The sequence below is a fragment of the Anser brachyrhynchus genome (assembly GCF_964034855.1).
Source record: "Anser brachyrhynchus genome assembly, chromosome: 8".
In the NCBI taxonomy this organism is placed as follows: Eukaryota; Metazoa; Chordata; class Aves; order Anseriformes; family Anatidae; genus Anser; species Anser brachyrhynchus.
In genome coordinates this window covers 7,488,287-7,510,512 of record NC_137702.1, presented here as the reverse complement: position 1 = coordinate 7,510,512, position 22,226 = coordinate 7,488,287, and the positions used below count along the sequence as shown (strand labels likewise).

Here is a 22,226-nt window from a genome sequence, read left to right as displayed (position 1 = left end):
ATATTACAGGCTATTTCCTGGGATAAACAGTATTGACACCACATGCTTTGAAGAAGGTAAGTTTCCATCATTTAGTGAGTTAGGCCAGTTAAGTTAAGAGTAGGACCAGTTGCTCATGATTCTCTTGTGCAATCCAAGAACAACATGATTTGGACTCAAAAGCCCTGAGTCATGTTTGGCTTTCCAAAACACTTGCAGAAAAATGTGCTAAACACTGTGATTAAAAATGAGTTGCTGGTTGATGAATGAATCCATACTGGCTAAAAGGGTTTATCAAATGCATGGTCTTTTCAACAAAGTGCAATAATATTACTACATCCTTGTGGCACTTGTTCTGAAGGAGGTTATAGGTGCTTAGGATCAGTGAAAGATTTACCACTCTTAACAGTTCCTTTGCTCCCTCTAAAGGCTTCCACACAAGCAAAGTGAAAAGCACTTAGTGAGTATAATACAGCACTACACTAACTTTCAAGAATTTACTTATCCTGTTTATATTAACTTTTCCATTTTCACCATCAAAGTTCAAGTCTTCTCCACTTTTTCCCTGTTTATTGTAACGTTTCAGAAATGTAAAGATGTTCTGTGCATAGTGACCTAATATTCGGTCATTGGGTTCATATTGGGTTCTCATGTTAAAATTACAGGTAGCAAACAACAGCAATGAAGGATTGCAGGATCTCTCTAATCCTAACTCCAACAGTTCAAAGAAGAATATGGGATTACTGAAGGCACATTCTTAAAACACTCGATCACAACCAGCTGCCATAACACTGGCTGCTTCACTGTTCTCTCCAAATTGTTTCTAAACTAATTACATTCTATGGAATATCACTACGATTTCCTTCTTAGATTTTTTTTTTTTGTGGCATCCCTTCCTTCTATCATAGCAGCTGCACCACTCCTCTTGGTGTCATCCAAAAACTTACTGAGGGTGCACTCAGTCCACTGTCTATGTCATTAATAAAGATATTAAACAGTACTGGTCCCAGTACAGACCCCTGAGAGACACCAGTCGTCACTGATCTCCACCTGGACTTAGAGCCACTGACTGCAACTCTCTGAATGTGGCCAGAGAGCTTATTCCTTACCCACTGAATAGTCCTTCCATCATTCCATCTCTCTCCAATTTAGAGAAAATGTTGTAGCGGACCAGATCAAAGACCTTACAGAAATCCAGGTAGATGACATCGGTTGCTGTTCCTTTGTCCACTGATGTAGTCACTCCATCACAGAAGGTCAGGCACAATTTGCCCTTGGTGAAGTCATGTTGGCTGTTTTGAATCACCTCCCTATCTTCTATATGCCTTAACATGGCTTCCAGGAAGATCCGTTCCATGATCTTCCCAGGAAGATCTGACCTGTCATTTACACAGGAAATGATTTCCCTCTCCCCATAATATGAATTAATCTGTATATATTTTGACTTGGTTTTATCTTCCGGTTTCAACAATCTCTGCATAGTATCTCAACATGGCTCAAATACAGAATATTCTGCATGGGAAGATTAAAAAAAAAAAAAAAGAAGATGAAAAAAAAAAGAAACTAAAAGCAGGAAAGTTTAAAGATTTCACTTTTATTTCTTCAATGTGATTTTTTTTCTTTTTACTTTAGTTCTATGTTTCCACATTCTGATGTAAACACTTTTCAGTCATAAAACCAGAATTAAATCAAATTTGTATGAAAGACAATTAACACTGGAACTAAAAAAGGAGGTATTTAATCACAAATAAAAAAGTTTTTAAAATGAAAGAAAAGCAAGCATGTCACATCACTGACATAAAAATCATCACAGTGCTGATTTTGTTTATGGCATTTATAATGTATTTTTGACATTCGGAGTGACAGATGCCACCATAATAGGAAATTAAACACACCTGGCCATTAGGTTCTTGCAAGCAAAAAACAAGTGTTAAATCTGAAACATACAGTATGCTTGCAATAATTATAAAACACTGACATCTAAAATTTTCTTATAGACAACTGGAATAAAATAAGTTTATTAATTTAACACTATCATGCCAAAAGAGAATATTTCATCAGGACAGCATTTGTTTTACTAACATTGAATATTGTCCGTGTCTACTAACCTATCTGTATTCATTACTTTTCAAAGGATAATACATGTCATGACAGCTTTGGATAATTTCATGGAGATGCACAGTATATTGTACTTACCAAAGCTTCACACGCATCCTCAGTCCATTCCAAGCACAACAAAATTATTGATCCAAAATAAAATTATATGTACTTGAGAGGATTCCAACTTGGAAGAATCATCGTTTATAAATCTAATTTTATACATGACCAATATAGGCACAAGCTTCCAAAATGGCAAAATTATTTTTCTTCAAAACTGCAGTATGTTCAATTGATTTTTCTTTTTTTTAAATGTTGAGATGAACATACAATCTATCTTAAATGTCATCACTTTGTTTCTTATTTAATTAACACTTCATACAGCTTCTTCAGTAAATAAATAATTACTTCAATCACTATACATTTCGTCTAACCCTATGCACCTCCGAGTTAAAACAAACTTATATCACTTTCCAAAGTAGAGGTCAGTGAAACTACTTTTGGATATTTCAAAGGCTCCTCTTTATTAATCCATTATGTTTTTAATATACATTTCAGACAATTCAAGCACTTCCCACAAAAAAAAAAAAAAAGTAATGTATCCATATTATCACATGCTACAGTTCCATGAGACCTTACAAAATATGCATCATGAATTTGGCTATGCCATTCTTACAATTTTTTAAAGTTGAACAGCATATACCATATGCAAAAATAGTTTACTTACCCCGTAGTAACTACAATTACTTAAAAGATGTTGTCCAACAGCACTCAACTGTCTATCTCATGTTTTCAAGGTGGATAGATATGTATGTACAGCAATTCTCCACTAAGGATCTCTGTGTTGTTTTTTTTTAGGACAGTAATAAGAGGCCTGAGCAAACTAAAAAATCCAGTAACAGTAATACATAATTACTGAAAATCTAATGAATTAAATACACTAGAGATTTTACAGCTTTTTTCTCTCACCATCTCCCCAGTCCTCCACCCCCACAAAAAACAGTGGGGAAACAAAAAAAAAAGAGAGAGAGAGAGAAAACTAACAGTAAGACCTCTAAGCATTTATAATGTCCAGGTATGTTATTATCTGTCTTATATTTGCACCTTGCACAACTTTCTAAAGAAGGTTATCCTTTTTCCTGGTCTATATTAATACACAATAAAAACAAAAAAGCAAACAAAATATCTTCAGTCAATATTCTGTTCTCTATCCAAGTGCAACTGAAGTTGAACAGAGAGAATGCCTTGAAGCCTTGAAGCAGATACCATTTTGTTCTTTGATTTTAACTTTGTTTTGGATTGATTTCATAACTGTAGGTAATGATCACATCCTAGTTGCCAAATACCTGTTTTCCTCCTCTATCCTTCTCAGTGTGTTTTGTCACCTTTGTGATTAAGAACTCATAATGCATTTATGGACACTTTCAGAACAAAATTTGACACAATTGGGAAACCCCTTATGTTGAAAATTCTTTTTTTAATCTCAGTGAAAAATTTCTTTTCTGAACATGATTCATCAGACAGCAGAGTTTTTCAGAGTACATACACATACAGAATATATTATATGACTTAGATGGGCAATGCTATAATATAGTTGCTGTTCTTTAGAGTAATTAATATCCTCAAAAACATTTTTAATCACGTTGCTTTATTCAACTCTTATCTCTTCTCAGATTTATCAAAAGTAAATTTTCCAGTACAGAGATCACCTTTTCCTAGAGTGATTACAGTACCTGAAACAATGAAAGCCTACTACTTGGTAGAATTTTTGGATATGACCCCCAGGAAAAATAACTACTCTTTTCATCTATAAAATCCTCCAATTCTGGTATTGTAGTATATTTTTATAATTTATCACAGGTACACACATTTCATTTTTCTCAGTTCTCAGACAAATCACTGTTGCTACTAAAACCTTCAATGATAATAGCTTAGAAGTAATTGTTCACCTGAAGCACTGTCTATTTAAAATACTTGAAATGCAAACTGAATGTGACATTTGTTCATCCAATTTCTGATTCCACAGAGAAGGAGTTTAGTAAAATTGTAGACAGTGTTGTAGGGGCCAAGGCTGAAGCTAAGAGGAAATAAATTCTGCCCAATATAGAGCATTACCTAGAAATAGACAGTAGCTTGCGAAACGTGAACAATTAGAGAAATTGGAGGCTTTGCCCATCAGAATACATGTTCCACAGCAAATCCTGTTTTCTTCATTCTTCCTTTCATGGTTGTTGTGAGCGTAATCAATGTGTGATTATAGGCCTTACATATAACATATCAAGGGTTTTTTTGTTCTTTCCAATATCGGTGTTAATCGAATTCACTGAACAAGTGACTAAAGAAATCCACAGTTCAGATCTTATCAGACCAACTGACTTGCAAGTCAGAAACCATATGGGGAGACCAAAAGGCCAAATGTTACATCTCATAGGCATCTTATATGATAGTTCTTTCTTCCCATAAATATAAACCACTAGCTATTTTTTTATATTTTTTCTTTGCTATAAATAAATAAATAAATAGAATACAATTTAAATGATAATGAAATGTGTGATGTTGAAAGACCAAGTCGTAAGGAAGAAGATTGTTTACCAGTTTGCAATGAAATAAAAGTTCTACCGGTTCTGCTGTAGTGTAGGGAAAAGTAGCAAATATCAAATAAAATAAACTTATTGTAAAATGCTAAAAATAGTCCTGAAAAGACTGGGGCTCCCATTTCTACGCTACATAACTTAGTTCTTTTACCTGCCCTTCTTGCTGAAGCACAATGGTGACATACATAACACGAGGAAGGAAGCAATCATTCTGAAAAAGACTTATGCACGATAGTGAACAACAAATTAGGCGTGGGTTTCCATAGTGATAAAAGCAACAAAAGGCTGCTGCAGTTTTCAGCTGTCTATTCCAAGACAGTTACAGAGCAAAGGGACTAGAGTCTCTTCTCCATAAACTGGGATGTCAGTGTACTCAAAAATGCCCGTTCAATTTTAGTTCCACATTATGAAGAAAATATTGAAGGAATTGGAAGGGGAATAATAATAATAATAATAGTAATGATAGTAATGATGATGATGATGATGATAATAATAATAATAATAATAACACCAAGAAGATCTGCAAGACACAAAAACGTTAAGTGCTATGGATTTGGATTTCATGATTGGATTCCATGTTACCTTAAAAATGCAAATTCCAATGAGTACTTTTTCCTGCACATCTCCTCTGTGGATTATCTGATGTTGAATAAGAAATGATCTCATACTACAGCCTTTCTGCCATTGGGAACACTAATGGGGTCTCTTGCCCATCTGGCAGTCTGCTCTCCTGAAACTTACAGGAATTACTGTCCAGTGGGGTTGAAACTGGCCAAGAGTTAAAAAAAAGCTACTGAGGGAGAAAGAAGAGGAGAAAGATCATTAGCCACACAAAAATCTAGGCTAGCAAGTGTAACATAGACAATATGATCATATAAGCCTTGTTTCCCTAGGAAACTAGGCTAATTATCAAAGGTCTGGAAAGATTCACTTATGATGAAAGTCCAAAGGCCCCAAAGCAGAAAAATACTTAAACACTTAAAGCTAAAGTACTCTATTGGATAGAGAACTGAAAGAACCATACATGATAGCTAGGTTAAGAGACAAATGATGAAGAATGTGATAATCTACAGAAATAGAAATGTTAGTCAAGGATTTATTTGTACCAAGAGGAGTTATTAACAAGCAGAATTACAAGAAGGAATAATGTGATTAACTAAAGGAAAGCTTTAGGCTAAATATCAAGCAACTGTGTCAGTGAGAGAAGTCTTTGAAAAAGGGTTTCTAGACATTAGTGATGGAAGCTCAGTGGCTTAAGACAATAAAAACTGCAGTGTGAAAAAAATAGTACTCTACAGAACAATGCAGGGGTAGTTAGATTGACAAGAACATCTATCTCGAAGTTTCTTCTTAACACTTCTCTCTAGATTCATAACACACTATAGGGCACTGAACATACTGTAAAAATCACTACTAAATGGTAGTAGAACTGAAAACTAAATCAAAAATACATCCAGTACAATTATGTGTCCCTAGTGTTTATATGACTCTTGCTTTTACACCGTTACTTTTTCATTCACTTTTTATCAATTTACCCACTGTTGGGTGTCAAGTTTTGGTCTGATGCAACAGGAGAAACAGAATGGATGATTTCTAAGTCAGATGATGAAAGGAGGTTGCTTGTTTTCTCATGATACCTTTCAAATTAATTTCATTGTGACTAAAGGTTTTAGTATGGAATATCAAGCAAGACTGGAGAGATTTGCATAATAAGAACATTTTCAACTTTTTTTTTCCTTTTTTTTAAGTCAAAGTATATTAGTTCAGAATATGAAGTTGAAAAAAGAGGAACAGTAAGAAGGAAATGTAATGTATACAATAAATAAAACTAATAAATTTAGCTACTATCTTTGAGTCCTCATCTAAATGGCTGAAACCAGACCTGGGATATGTAAATGCATAGATATATCAACCCCCCAAGTCACCTATATGATACACTAAAATCAAGTATAATATTATACAGATAATTATTTATATATAGTTATTAAGATATCTACTTTTACAAATAAAGCAATTGAAGTTACTTCTGCATTTGTGCAACATTTTTAGGCAATACTGAATAGTATGGTTTTGGTTGTTATTATTTTCTAGCAAAACATTAAAGAAAATAATCAAAATGCACAAACCAAGTTATACAGTATTTTTGATATAGCAATTTCTAACATTCATTTAATATAGCTGAGCTGCAGTGACTAATACTGCCCGTGTCCGCTAGTACAAAGACCTAAATAAGGTTCCAGACTAGATTACGTTCATGCAGGTCTCGTTTTAACGGAAATTGGAGAGATGAAAAAAAGATTATAGGAAGACACATTATAAAAACAGACCTCACAAGTCAAACTTAATAGTGAAACCATTCTCTTTCATGTAGACAACCATGAAAACAAATATCCTGTAAGCACTAGATATATATTGTATCTTTCTACCAGATCTCTTTGCCTCCTTGAGACAGATTCCCATTCATCTCATGACTATATAATTTGATCATAGTTGACTAAGGCACAGCAGGGGAAAGGGTCTGTCTGATAAAGTATCAGGCTCCAGGAAGATAGATAAACAATTTCATGATTTCTATTTGTAACAGGAATGGTACAGTGGTGGATATAAAGATATTAGTTTCATAAGAATACAAATATCAAGCTTTTACAGTTTTTTTCTTACCAAACGTGTGTTGTTTTTGTTTGTTTGTTTGTTTTTTCCCATTAGGTGAAAATGACAGTGTGATTATGACAAACTGTGACAGAATGCCAGAATAAAATGTAAGGTACATGCAAAAAGTGGAATTAAATCCTTGTGGATTTGTCAATGTGAAAGCACATAAGTTTTTAATTTTTTTTTCTTATTTTAAGACAAGTAAAATAAATGAAGCAAGGAAGTTTCTTTCCCTTTTTATTTGTTTGTGTTTTGTTTGTTTGTTTTTGTTTTTATGGGGAAAAAAAAAAGTGTTATTTAGAAGTAGGTGAATCAGTTGCCTATCAAGGTCTTTCACATTTAAAGACAAACCTCTTTCACAAGGGTCACATTGACAGGTTGCTTCTGCTACAGTACACTAGAGTAATGTCTGTCTGTAGTGCTACCTCATGTTCTAGATATTTTAAATGAAGGTTTGAGTAATAGTATTTGAACAGCTATGGTGGACTTCGTTTTCATACATTAACAAATATATTTGGTTTGTGTATATTAATAAGTGTACAACACCTATTACCAATTAATTCAACTGTTATGTTATCTTTGTAATTATATCACGTCTTAGTTGAAAAACACGGTAATATCTAGTCAGGATGATACCTGCTTTTATTTATAAAAATTGGAAGGATGGAAACATATTTTACAGCAAAGCGATAGTTACAATCCCTGAACAGCATCTCTTTAAGAATGAAAGTATCTTATATTCTGGAATAAGCAATCCTTAAAGTTGTCATACTGTTTAATTTAGTATGTACTTACCTGTGATTCTTTTACATTTTCGACAGTGAAGTTGAACCAAACTCGAAAGCGTGGGTTACAGGTATCTGGTCTAATGAACAGGTCATACTCAAACTCTGTGATGTGGTCCACCCGTCCAAGATTACCTAATGAGAACATATGAAAAAGAACGTATTTTAATAACTGGCTGAAAAAAAAATCCAGAACAGAAGCTATACAGAGAAAAGTTTTTAAAAATTTACCTCCAATGTTTAAAATATGATATACGTATGAGGCTTTACAAAAGTTCAGAATTATTTTTAAATGACATGATTATAACCACAAAGTAAGATACACATAATACATACCAGTATGCAAAATATATGTGATTAAAAAAAAAAAAAAAAAAGACTGCAAGGGCTTTTATTATTCAATCAATTTGACTTTTTGTCTTCTCTAATCTTATTCTTTCAGTTAAGTGTCCTACCACCCTTTTTGTTATTCCAATTTTTTTCCTACTTTTCTGATAAAGTTTCCATTTGCTGCTCATGTTCAAGCACCTCTAAAATTAAATAGTTCCCAGATTTTCATATGGCACATCTGGCCAGTGCTGTGTCCACAGATGGCCAGGACTCCATCTTCTTTGTTATTCAAAAGCCATCTTAATACATTTCCTTTACCATTTGGGGCCACTATCACCTCCTTGCACAGAAACAAATGAGGCTATAAGGTTTCACTTTAGCTCTTTCCTGGTGAATTTCATGGAATAAAATTTTTAAATGTAGTCAGAGCTATTCCCCATGGCATTACTTAGCAAGTAACCAAACTGGCTATAGAAGAAAAGTTCAGCACCAGGAAACATGCTAAGTGCTTTTAAATTGCTAACTTGCCATTTCACTTTTGAAATGTGCCAAGAAATCTAAAGATAGGGCTTAGACTGTCCGTTTCATCTATATACTACAAAAATAACACTTCACATTTTCCTGATCGAACTCAAAACCCATCCTATCCTCCTATCCCATCTTGAAAGACAGGGTCATTCTCAAATGCTGCTTTACATGCAAGAAAAAGATTAGCAGTGTTAAGACAACCTGTTTTTATGATTCCAGGTATATTCTGGGGGTTGGATATATAGTGTTGGGTTCAAATAGTTATTTGTAACATCATTGGAGCTAAACAACTCCCTCCTCAGCAAGTCTCATTTCAGTTTGTATGATTGTTCATTGGTAACATGCTACTAAATATGAGCAAAAGTAGCAAAATTGGCAGATCAGCTATCTTGGGGTGGAGAAGCAGGAAAAAAAACACTTTCAAATCTGTTCACCAATATATTTTCAGGATTTCTTCCTTATCCTAAATTGTTTCTGGCTTTACCAATTGAACAGTGAACACTTCCAATCTTCCCTATTTTTAATGTTATCCTCTTCTTTCCTGCCCACAGTCTTCTTTTCAGAACAAAATTCTCCTCACTGATTCCTGCTGCAGAAATCCGCTTCATGCTAACAATCTGTTCCTAAACACTTGTCTAAAGGATACATTTGGAATATGAAATATTTGAAAAAATGGCAATATTGTACAGTGAGATTACCTTTTCCAAACATAAATAAAGTCATCTGTCATACAGGGTGCCCGTGTCCAGGCACTGGCAGGGCCTGCAGGAGCAGCTGTGAGGAGAGGCCAAGGCTGCTCCATGCTGGTCACAGCCTGCTCCAATTGCCCCACTGTAGGGCAAGGCCAGGCCTCTCAGCGACGCTGGTGACATGTCTGTCTAGGTGTATTCGAGGCAAAACATGGCACACAGGCAGGGAAGAAAGCTGAGGAGCAGCCCCCCAAGCACCAAGGCCAGAGGAGGTGGTGAGGAGGTGCTCCAGGCCAGATACCCTTGCAGCCTGTGGAGGAAGCGTGCTGGAGCAGGCGGGTATCTCCTGAAGGACCTGGGGAGGACCCACACTGGAGCAGGGGAAAAATGTGAGGAAGAAAAATCAGCAGAGAGGGGCTATCAGGGACTGACCACCTGCCCTCTCTCTAGGTCCCTGTGATCTTTGTTGCAGGGGCAGGAATGAAAGAGTGACATTGACCTGGGAAGAAGGGAGGGGTGAGAAAGGTGGATTTTAATTGGTCTTTGTTTCTCGCTAGCCACCCTTATCTCAATCAGCAATAAATTAATTTAAAAATAAATAAATAAAAAATCCCCCTTTTCAGTTCATTTTGCCCAGGAACTAAATGGGTAATTGGTAAGTGATCTTCCCATCTTTATCTTGACCCACAAGCTTTTTTATCTTATTTTCTTCCCCCCTTCCTGTTGAGGAATGGGAGAGAGAACAGCTGGGTGGTCCGAGCTGTTTAGCAGTATAGGTTGGATTCCAATTACCTCGCACAACAATAATAATAAGGTTACATGGAAATAATAATAGGGACAGGCCACAGTTCAGGTCACGGGTCACGAGCTCTCTCTGGACATAGCTTAATGCATGGGCACCCAGAGTCACTGCAACCTGAGTTGCGCATGTGAAACTGGTGGAGCCTCTAAGATTAAGGCAGCAAGCTGGATGAACATAGACTGTGAACTAGGTCCAACATGTAAACTGCTAGGTATACATGCCTCCAGTGATCCCAGGAGTCCCACATAAGGAGTAAGTTATCTGCAGCACAGACCAGGAGGTGTAAATTCTGCTGGAAGTATTTCCAAATAAGGAAGCAAAAGCATTTAAATTTACATTTTAAATTCAAAGATCATTAACAACTTAAACTGCAAGCCATGGGAAACTAAAAGATGAAGTGAATAAATAAAAACAGAGCAAAATGAGACCTTGATTTCTGACCTACTGCACATTTCAGCTTCTATTTCAATGTTAAACTGAACTGTTCTGGGGGCAGACAGCTCACTCTGAACTAATTCTTTGCAGAGTCCATAGGATCCCTGAACTAGCACTGGAGAATTCTACTGATGTCAGTGAAATCACTGATGGTGAAGTGCTGGTACACTGGAAGCCAGTCTGCTCTGGAAGAGCTACATAGCTATCTCAAACCCAGCAACAGCCTTTACAATTTAATCAGTGTGCAGGATTCCCTAGGACTCCCAACACTGTTTTTAATCTTTATCTTGAATACTTGATTTCAATACTCACCTGCCTCTTTAATGAGTTTTTTTTTTCCTTTTGTGAGTTGTATCTCACTTTACTGCTTTTTGCATACAGAACTGCCTCTTACTAGCCTCCTTCAAAGTATATGTCAGCTGCCGTAGTCACCTGCAGCCATTTGCAGTTTAGTATCGTTTGTACATTTCATTAGCACGCTATTTCTTTTCTGTCTTCCAGATGCTAAATAGGCTGGACCCAACACTGATGCCTTTGGTAACCAATTCAACAAGTTCCTCGTGCTCAATAGACCATTGTTTGCAGTATCACAGCCTTTGCTCACAATCTGTCAGCCTAATTTCAACCCACACAGCAAGGTCATTAAACAAGACGGCAGTTTTGGTACAAAGAAGCCTAGAACTCTAAGAATAAAACACTTCCTCACTTTAAGACATGCTTTGTAGAAAATGGACAGTACCACAGAAAAATATTTTTTTTGTGTCAAAGAAAGCATATAAACCTCTCAACATTAATCTCATAAACAAAGATAATTTTTCAGTGCTGCCTTCACATTGTTATAATCATGGGAAATACATTTATGTTAGTGTGTGAGAATCATATTCCAACACCACAGGTAACACAATGAAATGCATTAGAAACTATGAAACGGGAATTAAACATGGATTACACTATTCCATTTAGCCATTAAACTATTTTAATATTTTAACAATTACAATAAACTTTTTTTCTCAAGTAAAAACTTCTGAACTGCATTTGTTTACTCTCTATATAAGGTTCCTTAAGATCTGTCGTTTCATTTTTAATGTAATGCGTGATAAACTCATTAGCTAGATAATACCAATTGTGTGTAATGTACCTACCAGTGGTTTACAGTAGTTGTATCATGACTGAAAATGCCCTCCCTTGCATAGTTTTTGTTGTGTACATTCTTGCTCTAGTAATTCATGATATGAGAAAGAGTCTGTTCATAACTAAATTGCTCAAGTACTTCCCTTTAAAATCAAAGAAAAAAGTCTCACACCACTAGAACATCAGACTTCCTTTACTTCATGTTCACACCACACCATTGAACAAATAAAGAAGATGGATCTATGGGATTTTAGGATTTTTTAAGCATCAACACTGCGTAATTTGTGTTTTGCATGATATTCGTGGAATAACAATGTAAAAACATAAGATATTAATAATGTTATTTAAGGTACATGTAAAATTAATGAACTGATCAAGTAATGTGATCTGTGGGAGAAAAAAAGCCCAACAAGATGAGCAGTAAAGAACTGAACTCTTTTTTTGACATTGAAAGACATTTCTTGTTTTAATTTTCTTTTTACAGCTTGGATGCACTTCTGGATGCCAAATAGTTTTCTGGCTATATATTAAAAGTAAAATAATTTGTTAGAGTAGCCAACAGTTTAGAAACTGTTATGGACTTGTTCTCCTATTCACTCTGAAAATAGATGTTTTTTCTATTATTATTTTACTTTACAAAAACACTGTCACAGATCTTTTTTAAACTCATGGGAAGATGTGAACAAATTAGATTCCCAAATGTCTATAAACTGACTTTCACTTAGCCTTGATGTTTGTTTTTAAGACATGCTCAATTTTCAGTCACAGTTCCGTTCAATACTCTTAGCATACTGAGAAGAGATGTCCCTTTCTTTAATCATTCAAGCTGAAATTTTTAATTATATTTGCTTAAACTGCTTTACAGAGTAATGTTTAGTGCAATAATCTCAAAATGTGAGTAGTAAAAGGGGTCAGTGGCGTGTTTCAAGTTTCCTTAAAAGTCAGAAAAAAAAAATGTTACTATTTATTAATCATGCAACATACACTTAGTCCTCATAAAATATTAACATTTATTGCTTCCTACATCAATAAAAAGTATACTTTACACAAAGAAAGAAAACCTGCTTAAGAAAATGCTAGCTAAACTTACTAAGCATTCTAAAAATTATCATAAAAATGCTAGAAAATATAGATATGTTAAGCAATCCTAAAATCTTCTTAAACCACACATTGTGCTTTCCTACAGAGAATTTTAAGATGAAAAATAGACCTTGAGGGTCGTAGACAAGCCTGAGGCAATATAAAGAAAAAGGTCAAACACTCTGCTAAAAAGGACCGTTATCTTCAGAACAACAACTTATCAGCCAGCTTGCAGCCCTGCTTATTTACAGTTATTGGTCCCAGAGGAAGTGCACTTCAGCGCAGGGCGCGATTACTTTGTAATGAGTTTGCCAGAAATGGTAAAGGAAACTAATTTGTAACAATGTGCTGTTCCCTGCACATGAACTTTCTCAGACACTTTTTTTTGTCCAGCAATGAATAACTAACTTCAGCCTCCCTAATAAGCAGTGAAAACAGAAGTGCACTAAAAACGACTGAGTTGCAAGCATGAATGTGCTGAAATATCAGTGATTATCCCTCTCAGCTGTCCATTACAGTACTTATGATGACCACCAATTCCCCTGTGGTGGATATATAGAATGCAGGTTTCAGGGGGTGGATTTGCACATGAAAATTAACACCATTTGGAAGAAAATAGCCTGCACCTGTCACAGATTAGCAACAAAAGGTCAAATGCCTCCTTTTACACCTAGAGCACTTGCATATTATGTGCCTTGCTTATAGGAGCCTAATTCTAGTTTCTTAATTCAGAAAAGTGAGCACCATGGTGAACTGAGGGGGTGGGGGGAGAATTAAACCTTGGCTAAAAGCTATCAATAAATCTATTGATCAAGTTACATATGAATGGAAGTAGCTGAGGCAATCTCTGTCTCTAAAAGAGGTAGTTTTTCAAAAAGAGAATTACTCAAAGTGCTCTTCTGTTTTTGTCAATATGCTGCCAGGTTTTGAAATACTATTTTTCATCCACACAATAAAAATCTTGACAAGTAAGCAATAGAAAAATCACTAATACACTTGCAGCTGCATTTCAATCTATACAAATTCTTTAAACAAAACCAACCAAGAAACAGATTGGAATATACATCATTTTCACCAGTTGAACCTGGGATCAAGTCCAAAGACAGCCAAACAGTATTAATCTATGTTTTCATACAACTCTGTATTTTACAAAATAAAGTGAAATGTAGAATGTGGAATACCCTGAGTGGAATTCATACTTAACGATCACAAAAGACACTGAGATGATAATGCAAAGAAATTTTACTGATATGTCCTAAATGGAAGTAGAACTACAGAGACCAAGATGTGTAAAAACTTTCTTCTGTGAAAGATTAGATTTCTTCTGAAAGAAGTGCATCTAAGAATACCAGTTGTAAATTCCCACTAGTTTTATGTTCTTTGTCTGTGAAAAGAATTCATAAAAATAAACAAATAAAAGCTTGGTTTTAATAGTCCTAAACAACTTCTAAACATCACTTGATTTTTAAATAGGAAGAAATCTAATGAAATAGCAATGATCTCTGAAAACCTATGATTGTTTTTGCATCATCTCCTGGACTCCTGCCCAAAGCATATGTCAAATCAAGATTCCCAAAACTGCAAAGAACATGATTTCAATAAAAACAAATGCAATCAAAAAACACACATATACATATAAATTAACTGTAAAGTATTTAAGTACTTTTAAATTATTAAAATTGCACTTAAGACCTACCAAACAAAGTAATATTTACACTGCTATAGTTAAGTCAAAGTTTTAAAGAAATGTCGAAAGTCTTCAACAATATAGCATTCTTTTAAGTATCTGGCGGTTTACATATAACAATAGTGATGCCCATAATATTTGATGAAAATCCAAACTGCCTTAGGAAAGTCAAACAGGCAAAGCATTTCGAAAGCACCTGGCTTGTGAAGCTGGATGCTTCAGACTATTGGTAGTCTTTTTTCTATCCTCTCACCTCAATTAATCAAGTTAAAATTGCTGTGTTTTCATTGTGTTTTAAGTTTCTATCAATAGTGACATCCAAAGGACAGTAAATCAGTAGCCTGTGAATCTCATTGTGAAAAAGACTTTATGGGAACAAGCACTATTGTAGTTCTTAGCATCTGTTGGTAAAAGGCCAGCTCCCATCACTGGAAGGGGACATGTACATATTAATGCATAACTTACAGAAGCTGAACCATTCCGACTGGGCTTTGATTGTAACTAGACAACGTGATAAAATCTAATTGTGACTGACAGTACATGAAAATTCTAGCATTTACACTTTTCTTGTTTATCTATGAATACAGCATAAAATAAATCTTATTGATCTTTTGAGTGTATGAGTTACTGGTCTCCATTTGTTTATTTGTTGCTGAATAATTTCATATCGATCTGATTTCCCGTATGTTTTCAGGATCCAACTCTGAGATCTACTCTTTCCAATATTTTTCCTCACAAGTGATATAAGTAGAACTTAGGGGTGCAGTAGATCTATTTCCCAAGAGCATTTTGCCCGCACTATCTGGGATCATATTTACTATTTCTCAGTGGCCTCAAGAAGTGTAATGAATAAACCTATAATTCTTTTTATCAAGTTAAATTGTGGAAATATTAGTGAACAGTATGGCTTAGACTAAATATCACCACCAGTTTTAAAAATTGAAACTTTAATCTGAATTAGAATAGGAGGCAGAATTTTGGCAGCATCTAATCTGAATCACTAGATTAAAATAACCTTGTGGGATTAACCTCTGAGTGAAGTGGAGAAGGTAGAAGACCATTTTTAAACAGGCCAAAGAATGGTCTTTAATGCAGAAAATTAAGGGAATTAGAAGACTTTAAGAGAGAACTCATTGTCATTAAAATTTATTGGGCAGTATTTTTATTTTATCTCTTGCAATGGAGAGATACTATTAAAGACTCCACAGTATAAATATTTTTTTTTAAGTTCTAGCATGTCCCAAAGGTGGCCTACTCACATTACTTGAAAGTTTCCTTTAAAGAAAAGGAAAGTAAACAATCCAGAAGAGTAAACAATACCATTTAGAAAGACAACACAAGCACAAGTGTTTCACATAAAATTAGTGAAAGTGAATTAGAAATATGTATAGGTAGGAAGAACATACAGAAAAGATATACAGGGACCTACATCTCTTTTATAAAGGCATGAGATATAAATGTCCTATTTTAACCACATGTTTTTCAGCTCAAACTAGAGGAACTGAAATATTTCCTATCTTTTTATGTTCATTAAGAGAACCAGTCCTAATGCTGATGCCAGTTCAGAGCACAATGAAAAATAGCAACAAGCAGTTCTAAATATTTAGTAATCATTATTGCTCAAAAAAACACTATGAGCAAAACAGCAATGGACATCCCAATATATAGCAAGTATTATTGTGTAAACAGCAGAAACAAATATATACAAAGAAATCATATTATAAAATCTTGCTAAAGGAATTTTATAGTTTTGATGAAATCTGATTGATATTTAATCACTTGCAGTAAAAAACCTTATTTCAGAATTGGCATTATCAATAAACACTAATGCTTTCAGCTAAAGGAGCTAAAAATCTGGTGCTGTAAAGAATAAAATGTCAATGCTCATTGTGTAGAAAAAATTGTAAAGAATTAAAAAAATGGTGTCAGTCTTTTGACTCCCTCACCAGCATCTGTGAGAAATAATGTAAATGAAGAAACTGAAAGCAGTAATGGAGAAATGCATCAACTTAGTAGGGAGTGTCAAGGACAAAAATCAGAGGCCCATACCCTAAGACAGCCATTGCACACCCACTACACCAAAACCATCAAATCCACAGAAAAACAGTAGACTACTGATTTCTCCACTCCCTCTTTATCAAATCCCCAAAGGCCTCCAATGACAGATGGGCAGTTATTTATCCATGGCAGTGAACCTTTGTTAAAGGAAAATCAGAATACAAAGAGATTTTGTATTAGCGTCACGAAACTCAGCTTTCTTTAACAAAATCTATGCCATCAGAACTGGTACCTCATTATTGTGTATGTATTACATTTCTCAAAGCAAAGCTCTTAAAGGAAAAGCATTTGGGGAAATTTCTGTTTGGAAGTCACTTAGCATATAATGGGTGCTAGCCTAAATAAATAATTAATAAGCTAATAAATAAATTATAACATCAGCAGCCTTAACCACGCAAGCAACTACCAAGGCAGATCAGAGACTAAGAACTACTGTACCACAACAGGGCGTACCATTATTGGTGTGTAGAAGGGAAAAACTTGTACCTACTTGCTTTATCAGGACCTGATGCTCAATATACATCATTAAAGTCCGTTGCTACCTATTGTATCTAAAGTAAAACACTGTCATATTTATCCGCTGCCTAGACATCACAGGTGTGCAAGCAACACATTGCAAGTGGTTAAAAACATTAAAAGCAGCATATTCTTTACTCTTAAGTACATTACAGCAGCCCTAACTTCTCTAATGCTTTCTATTCAATACAGTAATAATTTTGCACAGACCCTGAATACTATAATAACACAAAAGGCAAAATATCTCTTTCATACTACAAGCAAGAATTTTTCAGTTCATTTATTACTGTATATCAACACTGTAGTTCTGCATTTGGCCTAGTTTGGTGCCTGATACGCAGAACCACCACTTTTTCCAGGTAATTACAAACTGCCACTTGAGGAAAATTAATTGATAGAAACCCCAATCAGTCAAGATTCAAATCAAAACCTATAGTTAAATTATTTTCTGAAGGACCTATCCAAAGTCACCAGTAAATATATTTACTTCATTATTATTATTACATTTATATAAACATATATATATATATATATATGTAAAGAAAGAAGATTAATGGAAATGTTCCAGGTATTGTCTTATCTTGCTTTTTGAGATGGATCCTCAACGGAATTCTCTTTAACTAAGAAATTACTGATTTTATTGCTATAACTTTCCTTCTGTATGTTAAACAAAAATTTCTTTGAACGCTGCTCTAATGTAAAGATAGCCTTTCATTACAGATGTCAGTCCTATATACAGCTTCTACAGAAATTGAATTTGATTCTCTATGCAATTATCAATCAAAAACAGTTTGGGGGCTACAAAAGTTAATCTCATTCAATACACTAATCTCATTGTTTCATTGCCTAGAAGTGAAATCTTTATATTATAATCTCCATGATAAAATTTACAGATAAACTTTCCTGAAATCTAGATACACTTTCACTCATGTCATCAGATTAGATTGATAAACAACTTCACCATTCACCTACTCATCTGCCATACATCCCAGTCTGACATGCTTTTTCCACACCAAGGAGATTTCTGTGTTTCCCTTTACTATACAGCATTTTGATCCTTCAGGAACACAACTTGTTCATGTATAATTTTCAGACCCCTGTGCCTTGCTATTTTCCTTTCCTTTCCTTTGCTCATCAACCTGTTATGGAAGCCCTCCCTGACTTCCAGTTTTACCACCAATTATAAAACAGTGTTTATAACACAATTTTACTCCAATGCACTATATGTAAGTATTTGTTACAAGAAATCACACTATGTTGGTTTGTTTCTATACTCAAAAATCTTGAGTTTCTATATCAAAATTACGGCAAGCCTTCTTACCTGCATCAACATGGATGCACACGGAAAACAACTGCTTGCCCTCACTCATCTTAGGTTTTTTAATGTCTAATTTAAGCTTTAACTAAACAATCTAGTTGATGTAATTTTTTTAACCATAAGTGATAATTTAAATATTGACATTTAAATGGCAGGAACATGCTTTTGTCTTCTGCTGTTGTTAGAATATTTTATTATATTTGAATGTCTTTCTTAATTTTAGGCTCTTTTTTCATTTTGCCAAATCCAAAAGCGTTTTCCTTTTATTTCAAAGTATTTCTATGTTTGTAGTAAATTAAACATTAATCTTTCTCTGCAAATGTCAAGTGATATTTAAATGTTTTTCTGGCAGATAAATGATTATTAATATTAATGCAATAAAATCACAGCTCTTTGTCCTTTCTTTGATATTTAAGAAAAAATTAAGAATGTCAAAACAGCTCTGCAAAAAGAGAATTCATTGGTCTACGATCCACTCTTCATTAGCCCGAGAGGTAAAAAATTACTGATCTTGTGAGACAATGTGTTTATAGAATCAGAAAGGGTTGAAAATGAATTACTCTATCAGTGGTAGAGTGTGTATCACTTCAATGTGAAAATGCCTTGTTAAAGTTCATTTTAATTTAAAGCCCCCTTTTTGTCATTCAAAAAGCTTTAGCACAATGAAAGAGTCTTTGTCACTTTCATAATTAGCCCCTCTTGCACTAAATGAGAATAAAATCTGATCAGAAGTCCATACAGGCAAGGTCATAAATCAAACAGAAAAGCTCCACAAACAGCTCTCTAAGATGTCCAAAGGCACACACAGTTTGGAATTAAAGCACTGTAGTCAGGATCCACTCCCAGAAACACTGCACAAAAAAGCCCAATAATATCTGTTTGACAGGCTAAATTTATCTCCATATTCTGTAGCCCTATAAACACATTTTGCTGTTTAGATACAAAAGCAATTTCAGCACCAAGGACAATTCAGGAAAGCAAACAGCTGTTAAAGTACTACTATTACCGTTTGCCAACCAAAGTCAAATTAATTTAACTTAATGCTCTCACTTCAAACTGTGGCAGTTTAAAAAAAAAAAAAAGTCATATATGATAATTGTCATAAAGCAGGAACAAAATTGTATTAACAAATAAAATTAAACTTGGTTTCCTAAGGAGTCTTATATACATAAGTGAACATGCAGCCCAGCTCAAACAAACTGGATTTTATTCAGCTCCCTTTCATTTTCACATGAAAGTATGTTAAAGATGTAATAAAATTCTCAACCTTGGACAGTTATGGTGAAAGTGACAGCTTATTACTCTGCTCAGGGATCATCAGAATACCAACAGGAATCCAAACCATCAACATACTATTTTATTCCCTGAGTTAACACAAACTGAGGATTTCATCAGCAAATAATGCCTAAAGCATGGGGAGAGTGGAAGGCAAGGAAAAGAGAAGGTAAACAGAGGGAAAAACCGTTAGAAAGAGGAAGTTGGCAACAAAAATGTATTCTTGGACAGATGTACACAATTGGATGTATTATGTTAAAGGTAAATGCTAATTTTAAATATCAATCAGTTGAGATTTGTAAAATAACTACATCTATACAAACAGGAATTTTCATGAACACGCATTTATATTCATACAGTGTGTATATATGTAAACATTTGGGTATATTTGTAGCTTCAACTACATCATTACATACATTAAAAGTGTGCTACTTTCCTTTACAGGCTTTTATCTTCTAACCTTATTTTCTCCACCAAAGCAAGCTGCTCAAGCCATGTCTGTAGCCATGTAAACACTAAAATACTTCCAAAGTAATGGCTTGGTTGCAAGGTGTGGCAGGTTATATGTATATGGAATGCTCCCAAAATTTCTGGTTACACTAGTTATACAATGAGCAAAAGTAATTCCACAGTGTTAAGAGACATACGAAGATTGGTCTGATATGCATCTAAACAAAGAGGCAACAGTGCAACAACAACCAAAAAAAACTAATATATTTTCTCCATCCTCACACAGTCTCACACTTTGGGACACTGACAGTAAACTTCCTGTGTTGGTTAAAAGGTAGTTCCCACATGTGTATGTTCTCTTGGATAGAGGCACCCATGCCCGAGTCATAAAAGAAATGTAATTTGCCTTGTCTATCATGCATACAGGTATCTAAAAAATGCAAATTGCATACTACTGTACAGGCCAACGAATTCTACCTTTGTTTTTTATTTTTGCTGTTACTTTTCATGTTTATCTTCAATGCACAAAAATTGCATGAAATTGTTACTTTAAAAGTTGTATGAAATATGACTATTATTTTAAGTCTTATTTCAACTTTGGCAAATTAGGAAAAAAAAATACTGTCACTATAGTGAACAAGCCACAGCACCTCTGCCAACTGAGTGTCAACAAAACCAATGCTTTTCTGACTGTCCAGGTTGGGAATTGCTACAGCAGAAACATCCTGAAAAAAACAGTTCTTTATATTACAGCTAGCAGGCAACTAACAGATGCCAGAGGATCCTGAGGGGACTGAAAGGATATAAGATGCAGATACAGGAGAATGTATTTCACTACATCCATGTGAGAGGAGCAAGTCAGCTCCTTCTAACTAGGCTAATAGGAAATGCAGAACTTCTGGGGAAGAGGAAGTGTGGCCTCACAACTCATAAGCATGTTCCCAGCTTTGCTTTCTGAGTCTTTCCATCATACTGCAGGTCTGATTTCCATCCATCTGTTAAGAAAGACAGGTAGCACCTGGTCTAACAGATACCAGTTGGTTCCTAATGAGGAGGCCCATAATGCTTACTTTACAGTAGGTCTTCAGCTGAAATGTTTTATCTGTGTAATTTTCATTCTCTATCAAGAAAGAAGTTGTAAGATGAGCATTCAGATTATTCTCTTATTACTTATGTCTATATATAGGCTGAAATGAAGGGTACAGTCAGAGGCATACTTGAGTCAAGAAGCTATCTGCAAAACCTTCGATGGACAACTCAGTGGGAGGATTAGGTTATATATGGGCATGATCTGCAGGGATACTCCTACATTAATAGACAAAGCCAATCACATCAGATACTGACTTTTCTGCTCTTCTAGTAATTCTTTGTTATCCAGAGGTTTCCAGCTTATCAGCATGTCCAGTTAAGCTCTATTTAGGATTCTAATTAAGTGGACTAATTGAAAAAAAAAATCTTTTATTTGATTGTATCTCCAAATTTGTTCTTTCTGGGTCTGTGTTTGGTAGGACCACCATAATCCACAACGAGAAAAAAAAAAAAAAACGTATTTTAAAACAAACCAAGTTTTCATACCAGATATTTGTCAAAAACAGAAAATAAATCAATAACATAAAGCAACAAAAATGCAGTGATTGTTGAGCTGTATTATTGTTTCTTGTGGACAGAAAGTGACCTTGATCAATTTTGCTGTTAAGTCTTCAAAAGCAATGACATACACACAGCAGTATTTCTATTCAAAATTAGTCTTCCTGGATTTCTAACGAGAGATGCCAATTTACCTCTATTTATGTAAGAACCTGAAAGTGTATCAAACCTTT

At 34.7% G+C, this 22,226-nt stretch overlaps 1 protein-coding gene across 3 annotated transcripts in view; it reads right to left on the bottom strand.

The window, feature by feature from the left end:
- The window catches only part of LOC308199414 (BEN domain-containing protein 5), a 923,492-nt gene that overhangs the window by 868,798 nt on the left and 32,468 nt on the right, over positions 1-22,226 (bottom strand). For all 3 annotated transcript variants that reach the window (XM_080603543.1, XM_080603541.1, XM_080603542.1), the window contains one exon: positions 8,118-8,242. In XM_080603543.1, the coding sequence (XP_080459669.1) occupies positions 8,118-8,242 (125 nt within the window). The remainder of the gene's footprint in view (positions 1-8,117; positions 8,243-22,226) is intronic.